The 19,265-nt window shown below is 40.8% G+C and overlaps 2 protein-coding genes across 2 annotated transcripts in view; one reads left to right on the top strand and one right to left on the bottom strand.

Annotated features, from left to right (window-relative positions):
• The window catches only part of LOC103807462 (dnaJ homolog subfamily C member 1-like), a gene marked incomplete at its 5' end in the record, with an annotated part of 15,354 nt that extends 11,473 nt beyond the window's left edge, over positions 1 to 3,881 (top strand). Inside the window, 3 exons of the mRNA XM_009080193.1 lie at positions 1,353 to 1,401; positions 1,868 to 2,334; positions 3,664 to 3,881. Coding sequence (XP_009078441.1) covers positions 1,353 to 1,401; positions 1,868 to 2,334; positions 3,664 to 3,732 — 585 coding nt within the window. The remainder of the gene's footprint in view (positions 1 to 1,352; positions 1,402 to 1,867; positions 2,335 to 3,663) is intronic.
• Positions 3,882 to 8,869: 4,988 nt separating this feature from the next.
• The window catches only part of LOC103807452 (protein AF-10-like), a gene marked incomplete at its 5' end in the record, with an annotated part of 55,939 nt that continues 45,543 nt past the window's right edge, over positions 8,870 to 19,265 (bottom strand). Inside the window, 7 exon segments of the mRNA XM_009080181.1 lie at positions 8,870 to 8,914; positions 10,962 to 11,174; positions 11,916 to 12,018; positions 16,428 to 16,683; positions 16,686 to 16,785; positions 16,911 to 16,999; positions 17,401 to 17,589. Of these exon segments, the coding sequence (XP_009078429.1) occupies positions 8,870 to 8,914; positions 10,962 to 11,174; positions 11,916 to 12,018; positions 16,428 to 16,683; positions 16,686 to 16,785; positions 16,911 to 16,999; positions 17,401 to 17,589 (995 nt within the window).

The following is a 19,265-nucleotide window of genomic DNA, read 5'->3' as shown; positions in this document are numbered from 1 at the left end:
AAAAACAAAAAAACAAAAAAACCCCAAACCCTACCAACAGACCTGAAGTGTGGTATTCATAATAGATTTTCAGTAATCAAAAGGAGTGTGCATTTCTTTGAATACTACATTTTAAGATGCTTTGTTGTGGTACTTGAATTTGGTTCTCTAGATCAGTACCCACAAGAAAGTTGGAGTGGGACATTTTACAAGGGCCTGTAGTGACAGCACAAGGGGGAATGGCTTTAAACAGGTTTAGATTAGATATTAGGAAGAAATTCTTTGCTGTGAGGGTGGTGAGACAGTGGAACAAGTTGCCCAAGAGAAATTGTGGCTGCCCCATCAATTGTGCCTGCCCCATCCCTGGCAGTGTTCAAAGCCAGGTTGGATGGGGCTTTGAGCAACCTGATCTAGTGGGAGGTGTCCACTCATGGCAGAGGGGTTGGATCCTTAAGGTGCCTTCCAACCCAAACCATCCTATGATTCTATGATCATTTGATATAACAAAGATGCTAAGTAATTAAAAGGTTCTTCATTTTAAACAAAGCCTTGTCTTGTAAGGTCTAGAAATTTGGGATGGGGAAGCACCTCATTGTGGGTGGGGAGAAACAAACTTTCAAATAATCATTCATTTTATACTTTAAAATCCTGAAAATGCTAAATCTGGTGTTACTTTTCTCCCAGGACAGAGATTTCAGTATACATGGAGAGGCTGAAGCAGGCAGCTCTCCATCCTTGGGATTCTCAACCACAAACCTTTTTCCTGAAGTATGAGGACTTAGGATGTGTCTTTGCTGATCTTTGGCAGTCAAATGTTGTGTTCTGTTTTGGGACTGAATGCCTGATACTGCCTGGGCTGGGTACCCTGTGTTTCCTGCTGTTTGAACCTGGGAGTTGGGATGTTAACATGGGTTTACTGTAAGGCATCTGTGTGTGCTTCATCACCTGGACCAGTGGGGGGTTTTGTTCTTTTGCTCAGTATTGAGAATAATATATAGGAAGATAAGTCACTTGTCTCCTTTTTCCCCTCTTTCTCCTTGTGGTATTTTTAGGTCAGAGAACTGGGGTTTAGCAAGGATAGAAAATCAAATTTGGATATCAGATGTGGTATATTATGGTGACAGTAATAGAAATGTGTGGCATCACTAGCATTATTTCAATCAGCCAGGAATGCTTCAGAAAGGACAAGATCTAGAACATTACTTTTAGCCAGTTTGGGCACCACATTACGAGCAAAGGCAGCCAAAGAACATCAGCCTCATTGTATTTAATGTATCCTCAATGTAGGTATTTTGTGGTAAACTGATAATGAATTCAATAGCCCCAATAATGTAATTTTTTAATAGTCCTTTATTTCTGTTGTTTCCATGCAGGTTACCATGAAAGCCAAACAGCTGAAGGATTCTGTTACATATACACCAGGTGTGTGCTGCTGGATCCTCACTGATGCTTATACAAGTCACTGTATCTGGGTCATAGCTGTGCCAGTGCAGTGTGTGTTGTGCCTTTCAGGCTCTGCTTCACAGAGGCCTCTGCAGCCTTGCCTTGCTCTGAGCAGAGAGAAGAGCTGTTGGGTAGTCCCAGAGAACCTTTGCCTTTAGTTCCATCCCCCCCAGGCTTTCCTGTGCAGTTTATCGTGGGGTTTGTTCATTTGTTCAGGCTGTTCTGTTTGTTCATATCCAATTTAGTAACACTTCACATATATCAGATAAGCTCCTAATTGGCAAAGTTCATTGCTTCATAACCTTGAATGCCTTGATATGCATTTTCCTTAAGCTCTCAGTCCAGAAGAGTTTCTCTCCACTCTGCACTATGCCAGATAGCTTTTATTTGCTTGTCTGTGGTGTGTTCTGCTCTTTCAGGAGTGTAATGACAGTGTTTCTGGCAGGTATCATCAGGCTCTCCGAGCTGAAAACACTGGCCCAGAATTCCAAAAATGTCAAAGTCAACGTGAATTTGCCAGACCACATAATCACCCAGCGAGAGAGGGAGGAGGAAGAGGAGGAGGAGGGGAACTACCAGCAGATGGATGTCCAAACAGGTCTAAAGGAAACCTCTGCAAGTGAAACTAGACAGCGCAAGCGAAAAGTTGTCAAAGCCCCTGACACGACTGTGCCAGCAGGGAGAGAGGCACCAGAGGACAAGGGCAGGGGGAGGCGTCAGAAGGATTTTGATAACACCGAGCAAGAGGAGGAGAGTGATGATGAGAGCAGAAGAAAAGAGAGGAGCCGTGCCCTGGAAGAACTGTGGACTCAAAATCAACAGAAACTTCTTGAAATGGCCTTGCAGCAGTATCCAAAGGGAACGTCAGATCGCTGGGATAAAATAGCAAAATGTGTTCCTGGAAAAAGCAAGGTAGGCCTAGTTCTGTTTGAACTGTGGTATAAATTGAAGGGAAACATATTTTCTCCCAGCTTATGATTACCTTGAGGGTCTGTGCAGAAAGGTGAGGCCTTTGCTTCGGCCTGTCAGCTGAGTCTCGTCGACCCGAAGAGGCTTCATGTCATGTATGTTGTTCTAAGATACTGTTTCATTTAATTGAGTTTGTTTCATCTATTACAGAAAATGTTGCACTAACTCCTGTTTCATTTAAAATACCTACCTCTCCTCTGCCTTTCAGATCTTCAATTGCAGGACAAATTAGATTTTAAACCAAATTTTGATTCAAAGTTAGTATCCAAACGTTGGTGAGCTGCTTTGCTTACATTTTCACAATACCTTTCTCAACCCATCTCAGTGAACGAACAAAATAAGTAACCCATCTGCAAGTGTATAATGCTCAGTAATCTGTCTAATGTTCTTTTTTGTAAGTATAATCTTTTTAAAATAGCTCTCGTTGTCATTGATCTAGTTGGTCTGTGCTAGATTTCCTAATAGTTGCCATAGCTTAGTTTGCTTGCTTCAGTCATTGTAGCTGCAGAGAAGCCTGATAGAATCATAGAATCAACCAGGTTGGAAAAGACCTCCAAGATTGAGTCCAACCCTACCGTGGTTACTAGCCCATGGCACTAAGTGCCACATCCAGTCTCAGCTTGAAAACCTCCAGGGATGGTGAATCCACCACCTCCCTGGGCAGCACATTCCAATGCCTGAGCACTCTCTCTGTAAAAAATCTCTTCCTAATATCCAACCTAACCCTCCCCTGGCATCTGATTTGATTTGTGCCAAACAAACTGTGTGTGAGAGCAGGACACATGGTGGGAGATGTGGATTTTGGTGTTTCTCTGGCTCTGAAGCTGTTCAGGAGTATCTGGTGCTGCATTAGTGACCTTACAGGTTTGTCTTAACCTATCTGCAGTGTGGCTCATGCCAGAGCAACTGTTCTGAAACAGATGCTGCAATACAACTGTTTAATTATTGCTCTTGCAGCCATTGTCAAGAAGCTCCAGGTAACTTTCTTGGGTTTGTGTGCTCTTTAAAGAGATAAATTATCCATTAAGAAATCTAAATTGCAAGTTCATTTTTCTAGATGCAGATTCTCCTTCTGAAATCATGTGTGCACTTCAAAACAACACCAAAACCCAACCAACCAAAAAAAAAACCCACAAGAAAACCCAAACCACCCAAAAAAACCCTCCCACAGCCCTCAGAACTCAGCTCCTCTTCTCAAGTACGGTAGCTTGTATGGTATAAAGCAATACTAAAATGCCAACCCTTGAATAACACCTTTGTGTTTCCTTTCAGGAGGAGTGTATAGGAAGATACAAGTTGCTTGTTGAACTGGTACAAAAGAAAAAAATGACTAAAAGCTGAACATTGTGGAGCAGAAGAGATGGTAGCTCATCTTTGTCAAAATGGGGTTTTAAATCTCCTGTGCAGGAAACTGCATTTTTGTACCTCAGTATTTCTATACATCATGTGCCTTAGCAAAAGAAAATATTAATAAACCTTATACCCTCTTACCTCTCTAGTGTGTTAGTAGTGAAGGTGTGTTTGTATTGAAGAGCTGCTTGTGCAGATGTGTGGTAACAAAAATGAGTGGACCTTCAGGAAAGATACTCACAATGAAATTGGTAGGTTTGCAGCCACTGGATATGCAGCATAGAAACAATTTATATGTGTTTTGAAAGAGAGAATTGATCTGAGACTGTTCTGCAAGCACAAGAGTCATGGATCTCTGCACTCAAAAGAGATTTTTCTTTCTTGCAGCTCTAAATCCAAGACCATATGCTTACAAATATCTTATTCCTGTAAATACCTAATCATATTTTTGATCTGCACCCTTTTTGCCAACCCTGGGGTAACATACAGTGTTATTTGATAGTGTTGTTAATTTGGTGAAGTTGAAATGGGTAAAAACACTAAAGGCCTTAATTTCTTAATTAGAAATTAAGATCTATAAGGCACTTCAGGACCAGTTTTTAAGTACAGAATGGCTAACATTATTGGGCTGAGTGTTCTCATATTTGGGGGTGGTTGTATACCCTGGATTCAATATAGTTAGATTTTATATCTGAAGATATAAAGGGTTGTTATTCCTTACTTGTTACTTTATTTTCCAAAAGTATGAAAATCTTAAAATGCTGAACACAGAGTACCCAGTGGGCTGTAAATGGCAGCAGTGGTTGGTCTGCTGCAAGAAACATAAGGACTTGCATTTTTAAAGAGAGCTATTTACCACTCAAATTCTGATTTAGTACCAGGATTCTAATAAGTTCTTGAGCATCAATTCAAAATCAGAATGACAATTTAGAGCATTGTGTACCTGAACTCAGATTTGAAATTCGGTGGCTGAATATCTCTTGTTAACTTTCTGCCATTTCACTGCTGATTTCCCCAGTAACTGTTTGCCAGTTGTGCTGACAGATCAGCATTTCAACCCATTCCATATAACTTTATGGGCAAAGTATTTAGGGAATATAAATAACAGTGTCCCATATGCATTTCTTTACCAGTTGGAACATTTATGGTTTGGTGGGGGGTTTTTTTGGTCATATATAAAAAGATTAATCTTTGTTGGTATAAATAATATTATGGAAACTTTGCTGGACACAAAATAATGTATCTAAATTTTGTTTCACAGAGAACTTCACAGGTTAACCACATTGGAAGCTAAACATGTTTAGCAGCTCTACTGTGTGTGATGAGTGGTGCTAATCCTTTGAACAGCAGTTCTTGCTACTAATGCACCTATGAAAGAAGAATCTTAGGGAGATCAAGTGAGGTATTTTCAAGAGTTATCAGGAAAAGGTATTAGTCATCCAGACCACTCGAAGAGAGATGAAGTAAGTGATTGCACTGGCTGTAAAGAAAAGCTGCTAAAATGGTGAGGGGAATTGGTGGAAATTAATGGGTGGAGCTGGGGTAGAGGAACACTAGGAAATGGAGATGTATTGTTCATAGAAAAATCGACTGGTAATGGGACTATTCCTGCTCTTCTAAAATAAAGAGAAAAAAAAAAAAAAGCAAGCAAGTAACAGGAGAGTTTAGCATGTGAAGAGAAGAGTCATCTTTCCTTTCCACTCTGGATTTACAAGATTTTTGCCTGGAAAGGTGTGCCTGGTTCAGTATATCACACTTTAAGGCAGATGTAGACCATCCAGAAGAGCAGAGGGAATGATCTGATGTCTGCAGTGCCTGATTTGCTAGGAAGGAATTGTTGGTATTTGCCCTAGACTAGAGAAAGAAAAGTCTTTCAAGGATGTAGAAGGAAGCTTTGCACGTGTGTGATGTTCCCTGAACACTCCATACAGAAGTGTTACACGTATGTTGTGGCTATGAACACTAATCATGGGGTCAGTTTGGAATGGGAACAGCTTGCTTAGATATTAGTTGGGGGGAAAAAAAACACAGTGGCAAATGTAATAAGGACTTGGGAGGTCTTTGACACTTTTATTTCTGGAAATCTTTAAAAACTTAGCTGAGTACCTGCTTAAACCTGCCCATGTCCCTGCTGTGTATGTGGCAATAGTTACACACTGCCCAACACCCTCAGCATCTCCACCCTAAACTTTCTGGATGGGGTCTGAGGAAGGAGAAGGGCAGGCACTGCTTGCTGGTAAAAACTGCTGTTTGTAATACCATTCACACTGAGAAGCTTCAAGCAGTGCTCCTGACAAATACAGCTTACCTGAAGGAAGATCCTTGGGATGGGCAAGGCTTGTACATGCCATTCTGTCAACTTGTCAGGTTTGTCTCTGAAGTGCTGGATGGCTGTGTCTAACCTCAGGTGCTGCTCATGCATGGATGGAAGGGAATTGATGGACTGTAGCCTTTTGTTCTAGCATGGAATGCAGATTTTCTTTATGCAATGTTAATACTTTCTTGCTAGCAAAGTAGTTTTGCTTTCCTAGAGGTCAGTGGTGCCTTTTGCACTGTAACTTTGTGCATGAGAAGCTTTCAGTCTTAGAGATGGGCTGTGCTGTAGCTTCTGTACTCCAACTTGCACCTGACTGAGTCAGATCTGAACCAGTTTTGAGTGTCTTTGCATGTCCCCAGTGAAGGGACAGGCAGAATGCTATGGAAAGAGGCATTTGGGCCAGATGAGCCAGGGAGGGCAATATTCCCATACTGTGCTAAGGCTACAGTCCAGTGCCAAGCTAAAGCATCAGAATTTTGTAAAGTTCTAGCCCAACAACCATACACAAGTGAATGAGTAGAATATGGCTGAGATGCTGTGAATGTTAGTAGTGCTCCCATTTAGGCTGTTTGGGTCTAGAGGAAAGACCAACAGATGCTGTTCTGCAGTGTTCTTGTAGCTGAAAGTTTAAATGTTTGGACTGTATTACTTTGAACTTTACAGCTCTGAGTGTCTGAACTACTTTTTTAAAAAAAGGATGTTTCAGGAAAGATTTTAGCAGTCTCTTTGTGAGGTGGTGAGGTCTGAAAACAACAGCAACACTGAGTGACTTGAGCTCTCCTTTAGGCAGAACCAACAGTGAGATTTTAGTGCAGCTTATGAAAAACAGGCACCACAAAACCAGTCAGCTAAATGTCACACAGTGCTGCTGCTGAGAGAGTAGCTCCTGCTAACACAGCTCGAATGGAGAAAGCTGATAAAACCAGGATTTGAGGTGACTCTGCTGTCCAGAATTAGTTGTTTCTGTAAGCTCTTACTGGGAAGCAGCAACACTTTGTGTCATTTCTCTTTGAAGGGTGAAGGCAAAAACCTGACATCAGACCTAGGGCTGCAACAGCATTTCTGATGCAGCTGCATCATCAGTGTCTCTTGAAAGCAAAAATTTACATGAGAAGCACTTTGAAAAACTTGCAATAAAATTCAGTGGCCACATGCAAGTGAGTTCCTTCCTCTCTTGTGCTGGTAATGCAAATCCTCCATCCTTCCCCATGACTCACACATGAGCTATATACAATGATAAACATTATTAAAGTTTATTAACAAAAGCTTTGTACATATCTTTTCATACACTTGGAATTTTACATCTAGTCAAAATAACAGCACATTTCCATCTTACCTTTTGTACAAATTGTTACAGAATATCCACCAGTGGGTTGAGTAAGTAAAATAAACCACTGGTTTACTTTTGTAAAGTATCTACAAAAGTGATTTGTGACATTTTTTTAAAAAATTCCCCAGAACATATAAAAATAAATTATTTTTACTTTTTCAATTAAATCTACTAATTAGAAATATTACAAATCAAAATATCAATGTTTTCTTATGAATTCTTCACAATACAAAACAGATTCACAAAACTTTATTTACAGAAATGAGGTAAGAACTGTGCAATGTTTAACTAAGAAACATATTGCAGAATTAACATGTTCTTCCAAATAAGTACACAGTGGAGGTCTAATTACAGCTGGGTCTTTTCCTCTAATAATTCCCACCTTGACATTGATTAGTGGTCATTACCCCCATTTCAACTGCTCTTCACACCACACTGCATAGACTCATGCCATGAAATCAGTGACTGCCAGAAGTGTTTGCAACACAAGTTCACCCGTTTCAACCACTGCTAAATTTTAGTGGGAAATACAAACTCACTTTTTTTGGTAATTTATTAGTGAAAAGTGACCCAGGTAACAATCTGCCTGAGCTATCTACAGTGGTATAAACACCTCTAGGGAAGGCAGAACGAGGCTGCTGGTGCAAGACAGAATGTTCCTGCTGCTAACAAGGACACGTCTAGTGCATGATCAGCTGTTTGCAGCCGTTTCGACAAAATGGAGGTAGCAACAGGCACTTGGTTTAGGCCAAACATTACACAAACTTCTTCCAGTGTGGCCTTCTCATCTGGTAAGAAAACTTTTTGTCACTGGAACCAAACCGGTTCCTTGAAAAACCTCAGAGCTCTAAAACCTACACCAAAATTAATAAACTTTGGATTCCGTACTGTAATTCTCACCCAATAAAAACTCCCACTCTATATAACAATAGGAATTTGAAGGAATAAAAAGTTCAGAAGTCAATTCCCTTATGATTCAGGTTTAAAAGAGGTGTGTAGAAAAGAAACAACGAACAGCAAGTCCTGGCTGCCATGACAAGCTCAGTCTAAAAGGTTCTACTGCAACGGCAGCAGCAGATCCGCTCGGTCAGGGCTGGGGCTGTGAAAACTACTGCTCTGAAACCACTGCAGACAGTTTACTAGCCTTTAAATTTATACTATTAGGACTGAAGAGTCAAGTATATGTTTTGCTATGGTTGAATTTATACTTAGTACCATCATATTGACAAAATAATTACAATTTGCAGAGTTTTACCTACTTCACAGTCTGAAACGTTAAAAAGTACATCCATTTTAGTGCAACAAGAAAGCAAATGAGAGCCTACTGGAAATTTCCTTATGAAAATTATTAACCTCTTGCTGTGCAGTAAGAGTTCCTTGTTGCATTTTTTTTTTCAGTCTGCAGAAAGGAAAATGGCAGTTTGCAGCCAGATGAAGTGCTAGAACAGCAGGACGTGCAGGTCTCAAGTAACAGTCAAATGTCAACTCTTCTCTGACGCAACTGGTCCAGTTTTATCGTTGAGCCTCTGTGTAAGAGAAAATACTTCTAAAAATCAGACCATAACATACAGAGTTAAGTAAATTTAGATTCATACAAGTGACAGAGCAGATGAGGGACACGAGAGCTCTCTGAATAGTAAGGTTTGCATGGTAAAGAATAACCATGTACTGTAGAATAAAAGGTGGGAGAGGAAGAAATAATTAAAGGAGTAGCCCTACACTGAAGCAACTAATACTAATGTTAGAAAGCACCAGTTTTGTTTCTACTTTGATTCAAACAAGACTGGCTGTTCCTGGCCATGCATCTCTCTAGAACCACAGGACAAACCCCAGGTGACCTCTGCTACATTTTACCCACTGGAGAGGCCTGAAGTCTACAATGTGAAAACAGAAATACAAATTCCATTTTGCCCCATCACTTGTCTTCCCTTCATAAATTGCTGCAATGACATTTCCTGCAAGTATTGAACAGTACTGAGCAAAGACCAGATCCCATTTACTGAGTATTCCGAAATACCTGAAAACCTGTTCCAACTGCCAACGAGATTAAAACATTCCAACTTTGGCAAAGAGAGAATTTGTTAATTCTTTTCGTGCTCAAACAGTTCAGCAATCCAATGCAATCTGTCTAAATCCTAACCTTAACAAAATAAAAGCAATGTCAAAAGAAATTTGTTTCTAAGGATTTTGTTTGAAAGTTGTTCTGAGATTTCTTGGAATAATTTACAGCTGTTATAAGAACATAAACAAAATCTGTAATGGTAAATTTGTAAAAATATGTCCCCCTGGACAGACCTAGTAATGGCCAATTCAAAAAATTCCAAGTAAGGTCACACGGACTAGTTTGTTCTGATGCAAACCAAATACAGGCTCTCAATTCCACTCACTACTAATTTTTGGAAAATGAAGGGAGATAAATTGTAAACATGAAGAAACAGAACATTCCTAAATGAAGGCAAGGCATGGAGCCAACCCCTGTGGCAGGGTATCTGCTCTGACAGTCAGTGAGAGGGAGAGGACAGGACCTGAGAACAGCACTGCAGTTTGCAGTACAAACTGGAACATGACAATGACCCTGCACAAAGCTTAATGAAAGTTAAAGTTCACAGAGAGCTGTTTCCAGGAAAAGTCATCTTGAAAATTCATCATTTGTGTTTTGTATCTCACCTACTACTTTGGAAGCACCACAGAGGCCCAAGCCTGAGTCCTCCAGCACAGTGTTCCTAAAGTAGCTGGAGGCTTTGGGAGTGGGAAGCAGAGAGGGGACTGGTACCCAGTCCAAACTCTCCCCACCTGCTGTTGCAGACAAACTTCCCTTTTTTCTCCACCACTGCCACTTGATGTCTTCTTCAAGGAATACTGGAAATCTGTTTTCCTGTTCTATTCATCCTATCTTATCTTAAATGTATGACCCTTAGAGAATGAAGTCTATTCTCTGACTTCTTGAAGAAAGTATTCCTGTCTTGGGGATGGAGATTAAAGGCAAATACTGAAGACAATGGAACATCTTGCCAGAAAAATGTGTCTTGTTTCCTTATCTGTCTAGAAAAGGTTTTATTATTCTGTCAAGCAAAAGAACCTCTCAGCTTCCCAGGGTACAGCCTTGTTTTCCCAGGCCATTACCAAGATGCACATGGCCCATTCTCCTAACACACATTCCACCTTCCCAGCAATGTTTCACCTCTCAAGGCATCAACTAATCTCAGCAGCTCCACAGTGTCTGAGGCCTGGGCAGGGCAACCTTGCCAAGGAGGGTGATAAAAGGAATGATCTATAAAAGAGTGGACAAAATGCTGGGGAAGAAATGGGGTGAGGAGCACTAGGGCTGCAGCTGTAATTACAAGAGGAAGGCAGAGGTCACTGGATTGGTGTCCTGATCCAGGGAATCAAGAGTGTGCAGCAGACAGGTTTGGTGTGACTACAAGTTCACACAGTTCTGAACCTCATTAAGTGCAGCCCAAGGCTCAAGAAAAATAAAGAAAAAATGCACCATGGTTTGTGAACACAGGCACATAACCTGCTTCTTAACTTTCAGTTACCTCCTGGAGGTACTACATTGAGAAATATACTTACTGTCACCTTCTGAGCTGCATTATCTCCATGGATTGTAAGGAATGGGTTGGTAGCAGCTGCATTAAGTGTTGAGGCCTGTGTGCCTGAAAGTAAGTTGTTTATGGGTATCTGTGCTCCTCCAGTAATCTGCAGTTGCTGTACTTCAGACTGATGGTGTTGGTGATGGTGATGCTGTTGCTGTACTAATTGATACAAAAGGGCCTGATGTTGTTCCTTGAGCAAGGAGGAGAAAAAGAAAAGTAATTAGTTACTGAAAAAGAGCTCCTCCCTGGGTTCCTGCTTATCCAGATCTTCAAACCTTAACCTAATCGCAGCTAATTCAGGTTACACTAATGAAGTTCCATGAGACTGTGGGAAAGGGAAGAAAGTGCCTGTAAGATTTCCTGAAATAAGTAGCTCAGCAGTTCAGCTAAGCCTGCTGGCTTCATCAGGCCTCTGTCAGAACAAACACACCTGAGAAGACCATGTACTGAAACTACACAATCAACAATACAAATAGTTAAATCAGTTACCTAATGACCTATATGAACAGTGCAAGCAGAGCAAAGACAGCTCATGGGATGATATCCAAAAATCTTTTGCTAGTGTTCTACTGCCACCAGAGAATAGCTTAGGACATTGTTAGAATCCATACATGGTCCCAAACTCTGCTGCCCACAGCTGATGCTGAGAGAGACAAGGCACCATATCCACACAGGACAAAATGGAACAGAAGGTGCTAGGGAATGATTCTTCTAGCCATACACACAGCACAATAACATCCTGTCCTTTAACGTGACTATCATCCAAAAAAGTTAAAGCAGCTGAAAAACTAAAAGATTATCAAAGCCTTTAACATCAAGATCAACGTATTTCTAGTATTTATGTCAGGCTGAGGAGTTTACTTAGTTCCTTAGAATTCTAGTTCCTTAGAATGTAACAGAGGAGTAAATCATCATTAACTGAAAAACTTACTGATGTGAGTTGCTGGGTATTTAGTAACTGCTGAAATTGCTGGTGCTGCTGATGGAGTAGAAGTTGTCTCTGTTGGTCAGGAAGCAATCCTAGTCCCGAGGCACTGTAGGGTTTGACAGGGTAATACTGCAGTTTATATCAAAGCAGGGGAACCTTTTACTTCAGCTTCCCATTAAAGCACAGATGTACGCAAACAGCCAGTCCCCAGTTAGCATTTTGATTGCACATGCAAATACTGTCTGTCCAGTTGCATTTTGTGACACATACCTACTGCACATTACCACTCCCACCCCCAAGTCTCATACATGCTGAGTGACAGCAACACTTTACCTGCAGCATGAATCTACTCCACACAGTACTCGAAACTCAGACAATAATTACTATTTGTCTTTTTTTTTTAAAAAATACCTTGTGTAAAAAAGCTGGATTTTATATTACAGGACATGTCTTGCTAACCTTTAACAGTTAAGTTACCAAGCATTTACTCTGCCTTAGTTTCATTCTAATTTTCATCTTCTGTGACATTCAGATCACTCACTATTGCTCACACCTTGTCTGTAATTTAGCAAACACCTTCAGCCTTGCAGGGGCCAGTGGATGTTGCCATGGGATGAGATATGCTGCCTCTGCCCACTACTTCACCCCCAGTCTCTGTTTTCATGCCTACATAAAGTTTTCTGCAGATATTTAGGAAACTGGGGAGGGAGTAGATCCAGCTGACAACTAATCTGGAAATAATGGGTTTCTCAGCTACTGCAAGACCAACAGCCTGAACAAGGGTGTGTCAGGAGCAGAACACCAGGCAGACAGCTGGATTTACTCTTTCAGTACCAGTGTCAGCTTTTACTAGTTTCAAGTACACATTAAATAAGGTGTAGTTTCATGATAGGTTTATCCTGTTATTGAAACGTGAAGTATTTCCCATTCAGTATATTTCTGTCCCCTCCCCTCGTACTAACTCTTGCACAATGAGCTGCATCTCCTGGGAACTGTGCTGAAACTTAAGCCAATACAAAACACACTGAAAGATTATCTCTTAATGTAGATGAGGTCATTGTATGAATGCACAAGTGCTAGTACAAGCAAGAAGGTGTGCCTAGGATGGCCAAGAGGATGACAGGACTGCTTGTTGTGATGGTAGTAAGGAATTATTAACTTAAATCAGCCACGAATCCACACCATTAGGCTACAATCACTTAGCTTCTCTGGAGATAAATATTATCTCCTGTGTTATCACAGCAGCTAGCAGGCTGCAGCCTGACTGTGCTGGAATCTGGCATTTACTTGGTCTCAACCAGCAATAAGAAAATACCCAAAGCATCACCATCCTCTGCTGCTCGGATGCAAGCCATATATAAATTGTTTCATACTTCCTCGGATGGCCTCAGTGCTACAGGAAACACATGCTGAGCTGCACTTACTATTTCCTATGGGGGATGGGAACTGTGTCTCTGGGAAGTCTGTGGAGCTGGATGGGATCCACCCAAGGGCACTGAGGGAGCTGGGGAAAGACACTTTTAACCCCTTACCAGCAGCCCTGGCTGACTGCAGAAGTCCCAGTTGGCTGGAGGCTGGTGAATGCAGTGCCTGTCTACGAGAAGGCCGTGAAGGAGGATCTGGGGATCAGCCCAGTCACTCTGATCTTGGTGCCAGGGAAGGTCATGGAGCAGATCACCCTGAGTGCCAACACATAGCACATGCAGGAAAACCAGGGAGGCAGGTCCTGCCTGACTGACCTGACTTTCTGTGACAGGGTGACCCACATAGTGCATGAGGGAAAGGCTGTGGATATGTCTACCTGGACTTAGATAAAGCCTTTGGCACCATTTCCACAACATTCTGACTAATATTACCATTATTTCCTTCTTCTCTTTTTACCTCCCTTTTTTTGTATTCTTCTATACTGGAATTAATCTTCTCCACTGCTTTTTTCATTATTTTATCCCATCCTTTCTTTTTTCCTAGATGTTTTACCTTTGCACTTTTTTTTTCTGCTGTTGTTCTCCCTTGTCTTTAATCACTCTGCCCACCCCTCTTGCTCTGCATAGGCACTTGTAAGAAAATACCCTCAGCCAGGAGCTGAGATCTCAGTGTCTACAAACAAAACCAAACTGCAGAAGACAAAACGCTGCAGCTCCCAAGCTTCCCAGAAGGGACAGTTCACTGGGTTTCACCACAGAGCTTTCCCTAAACCAGATCAGCTTGGAATGTAAATTTAATCCTTTTTAGCTTCTCATTAAAAGGTACATGATCAGTCTGAAACTCTCCATCCTACAGTCCTCTCTGGTTGCGAGAACGTAAAGAAACAATCCTATCTCTTTCCTCAAATCACTTAATCTCCCAGTTGCTACCAATCTGTATTAAGCCATCTTTTTCCCAGAAAAGGATTAGGTATTTTTCTCTGCTGAATGAATGTTGGCTCTTTTACCTACAACTTGAAACTCTCTCCAAGAGCAGTGTGCAAATCAGTGTTTTCTCACCTCCCTGTGTCCCACAGTTAAAGAGTTCACATGAATGAGGACAGTTGGCATAAAGAAGTCTTCATTCATTGGGGAACACTCTTAGCTATTTCTCACATGAACCTGTTGGAAGCTTGAAAAGGATCTGTAAGCAGCAACTTACAGGAATCTCTGGCAAGTCTTTTAATTACAGAACAATACCCCAAAGTTAGAAAGTAGGGCTGAGTTATCGTGTATCGTCATTACCAAAATGATATTAGCACTGATTACCATTAGTGCTGGCTCAGCCTCAACTTTTTTCTTCTAAATATACAACTACTAAAAACTCACAGAAAATGGGGGTAATTGTGAAAGACCTCAAAAGGAAAGGGGCCCAGGAAATAATCTGGATGAACTCAAATAAAGCAGAGAAGGAACAGGAAGTCCTGGCAGAGTTTTACATCATAAGCTTGTTGTAGTAGAAAATAGAGAATCATTGGAATATTCCAGGCTCTACTAAAAGTTGCAATGAGGGCTTATGAACAGGATACTAGTTGCACTATTTTGCATGAATTCTACTACAAGAATTCTACTAGTAGTAGAGTATTCTATTACTAGGCCACACACTGAAGAGTTACAGTGGTTAAGGTGGATATTTAAAAAGAAACAAAATAACTTCTGCAATATACAGAGTCAGAAATAAATAATCTGTTACCAAAATCATCTGAGAAAACAGCAGCATGACTGGGATTTAGCATGACTGATGTATTCTGGCATTATCTCAAAGTGGAAAGCATTATGCAACTGGTTAATATTACTTACTTTGTATAGCACTTCTTACTCCACCTCACACTTTTGGGTAGAGTAACACAAAATTCTTGTGTTTTCCTCAAACCTCTGATACTCAGGAAGATAACTTTTCATAAACAGAATGTTTTTTGTTTAACCTATGAAACTTCGTGTTCATACATGACATAAACTATGAAAATTAGAACCTCCTCAGTAAAAACATAACAGCACATCAAAACAACAGGATACACTTGACAGTACCAGGTTTTATGAGCCTACTGAAGTAATACCACACAGTGATATGGTACACAAATACTCAGGAACTGTCAAGCCAACAGGAAGGAAAGAAACTGGAAAAAGAAACTACAAACTAGGGATCTCTTATAGCATTCCAGTCACATAGGCCTTTTTTCTTTGGCAGGTAATCCACCATAATCTCCAAAAATAAACTCTGCTTAAAGACAAGTAATCCATTCCCCATTTGCAGGCATTTCTTTCCACACAGAGCTGCAGTTGGGCAGTACAAGGGGTGGGGGGAAGGGGAGCAGGGAGAATGAGCTGGCCCAGGCTCTGCTCTATCCCAAAATACTTCCAGACCAAGCAGTCCAATCCCCTTCCTGGAAAGCAGCTGTCTCCTTTTGTTACCCATTTGCCTTGCAGCTCGAGCAGCAGCAGTTTGTGCTGCTGAGGGTACCTGGGTTTGGTGAAGGGATGTTACCAACACTCACACATGGATCTTTTTATGCATTTAGAAATCCTCAGGAACACCACTGGAAAAACTAATTTCGTTGGTTTTGGAGTCAGTGCAGACAACTGAAAACCCCATGCAACTGTATTACAGCTCTGGTTAGTTATGCCTATTACATCTTGAATTACATGACCATATACCCTTCTCCTGCTCCCCCTCCCCCTTTTCTTACTGCAACAAATGGTAGTTCCAGTGCTCCTTTAACCCTAAAAGAACAATTGGCAGGACAAGGAATATCGTTTTTTGAACTAAAGAATGCACTAAAGCAGATTTACATTATTAGGAATGTGACTTACTAAAAAACAAGAATAAAAGGACACTAGGATTCCCAAAAGCCAAACAGAAAACAACATCTCTTTAACTTGACTATTTGTGCTTCCATTAAATACCTCCTCACTTTCCTTCACAGATCAGGACCTAGTTTGACTATTACAGGCTAAGAAAGAAACAGTACCTTTGGAGCAAGACAAAAACTACAGCCAAGCTGAAGAACAGCAGGCACCATCAGGGGAAAAGATAAAATCAGCAAATTCTTACCTGTTATTTAGCGTGGTTGGCAGAGGATGCGTTGCGTTGGGTGGCACAGTTGCATGAGTGAGAGGAGAAGGGTTCTGTGATATTGTTGCTGGGGTCTGAATGACCCCATTTAAAGCCCCTACAATTCCATTGATTGCCAGCTGGCTGGCTGGCAGTGCTCCAATGATTCCACCCACCCCAGGCACTGCAGGAATGGTGGAGGTTACAGTCTGCATACCACTGGCCAGTGCCCCCACTGTCACACCATTGACCTGCCTCCGCTGACTGCCGAGCCTTGCTGGGCCGGACTCTGCCCAGCAGGTGGTGGAGTGGAAAGCGCTGATGAACTGCTGGTGCTTTGTCCGCTGGAGGTTATCTCCTGGTGTCAAAACAAACAACAAAACCCCCTCAGCTGCATAAAAATTCACCTAACAGCACAATGCCAGGACTACGAGGAGTTAACTTGTAACGAGTTTAGGTTTAGGAGAAAGAAATCAAAATTACCTGATTTAATACAGGAAGAGAATTGTCTGGTAGGAAACTGTTTCCCAGATGAGGACTTTTACTGCTGTTCAAGGAATCAGTGCTAGGTGCTAAAGTAATTATTTCAAAAAAACACACAGTGGTTACATTTCTGTAACATGTAAAAAGATTCAGAATAATTATTTCAAAATAATGTCAGAGGTAAACATTGAAAATGTAAAGTCAACCTTAAAATCACTGCTTAATTGTAAAATATTAACTACATAATTGGCGAATCAATAGATTCAAACAGATGTGCTCCAGACTGAATTAAAACAGAAACTGCACTGAAACAAGTAGTTAGATAAATACACCCATTGACTTTCAAACATTTAAACACATCAGCAAATACTTGGTCTATATTTATCCTACATGTATACGCATCTCCCATCAAAAGCCTATGTAGACAAAATAGATATTTCATATAAATCCAGGCTCAAATTGCTCTGACACTGTCATAATCTCTACTCACGTGCTTGCACTGGAAAGGCATGGACGTGATGAGAAGGGCTGGGGTTTGAAGTTATTGTTGGAAAGGGCACTGAGAGCTGGGCATTGAGGAGCTGAAGCCTCTCCTTCTTGGCAGTCAGGTTCTTTATCTGCTCTTCCAACCGCCTGTTCTCAACCTGAAGTTGGTGTAATGATTTAAGCATTCCTAAAACTGAGACAAAAATAGACACGTCATCTTTCACAGCCACATTCGAAGAACAAGTAACACCTTGGTTTGTTTTTTTGTTTCTGTATTACGTTAAGTCGTATGTGGAGATACAATAAAATTATTACAGAAGTGGGAAGATTTAAGGGATTTTGTGTGAGTTAAAAGTGCAGAAAGAAGCATGTAGCATGTGACAGTAATTTTGGACTACATCTACACCCTGGCTTAAATACTGATAAAGTTAGGGCTAGCATTCATTTTAAGCAAACAGCAGTACCTGATAACTTACCCCCAAAGAGGAATATAAAAATCGTAGCACAAGTTAATGGCATAGCTGGGAAAAATCTAGTTCAGCTATAATTTTAAACATTCTCAAAACAGAGAAGTTTGACAAATGCACATTCAACTAAAATACAGGCAACCCACAGCATTGATGTAAAAATAAGCAAGTTTGTGAAGAGGGAGTTTTTCTGCTTCAATGCCTTGCATCAAGAGCTGCAGCAGCAATGAAACAGTCACCCGAGGGAAGCTGTGGTGCTCCCCGCGCTGGGAGCAGCGATGTTGGGATCCCCCAGCAGGGAGCACTCTGTGAGCATCACACCTACCCCGGGCTGGGCATCACCTTCGGGCTAACCTCAGCACACAGTTTGCTCTAACTCCGGTTTGGTTCTGAACCTGCATTTCGCAACTCAGACTAGAGTGTGACTGTAAAGCCACGGGGATTGCCTTCTTTTTTTTTTTTTTTTTTTTTTTTTTTTTAAATTCTAAATTGTATTTGTTTAACATGACCTCTGGGCCCACTACAGACATAAGTCTACTGGTATAGGCACATCTGGTCATTTCCCAAGGATTTAGCTTTTATCCCTCCTCTTCAAGAACATACAAAGGAACCCTCAGTGAGCCCAAATGAGATGCAATAAGACTTAGCTAAACCTGTCCTCCAGCTATCATGTTTAAAGGATTATCCCTGCATGAATTTCCTCACAATTAGCATTTTTGTCAGGATACCATTCATAAAAATACCAACTAGATGCCACTTTACACTACCAATGAGAAGAATAATACGTTCAATAAAGTATAACACAAACCCTAAGCTAGACTCAAATAAATTTTTAAACATATTCAATGATTATCTTTGATAGTGATATATTGCTTGATATGGAGAGCCACATGATCACTTATGCTTTTAATGTATTCATTCTTGGACTATTCCACTCTATTAAACATAACTTAAGAAAATAATAATTTGCTTGTTTTGAGAACTTCACAAGGAAGACAGAACACAACAAAGACACCAAAGCCCAGTAGGACACCTGCCTAACATTTGTAAATATTTTCTTTTTAAACAGCAACAGAAGCAGGCAGTTTGGATTTTAAAATGAAAAATAGAACAATTCAAAAACCACTATGCCAATTTGTATAACATGATATACAGCAAAATGGGGAACTGTACTTCAGTATTTACAGCAGTGGATCTAAGAGTTCAGCATTCTTTTCCAAACTCTGCACCGATCGGTCGGATCTGCAAGTTACCTCCTCTTGCTTGACAAAATTTCCCCATCCATAAAACTGTAGATAATCATAGAGAAGTCTTTTGCAACTCACTGAAGCCATGTCAGAATTACACTACAGTTATATTTAGATTCATGGCAGAAAATACATCTTGTTAAAACTCTCACACA

Source organism: Acanthisitta chloris, unplaced genomic scaffold (assembly GCF_000695815.1).
Source record: "Acanthisitta chloris isolate BGI_N310 unplaced genomic scaffold, ASM69581v1 scaffold7370, whole genome shotgun sequence".
NCBI lineage: Eukaryota > Metazoa > Chordata > Aves > Passeriformes > Acanthisittidae > Acanthisitta > Acanthisitta chloris.
This window is presented reverse-complemented; position numbering and strand designations above follow the sequence as displayed.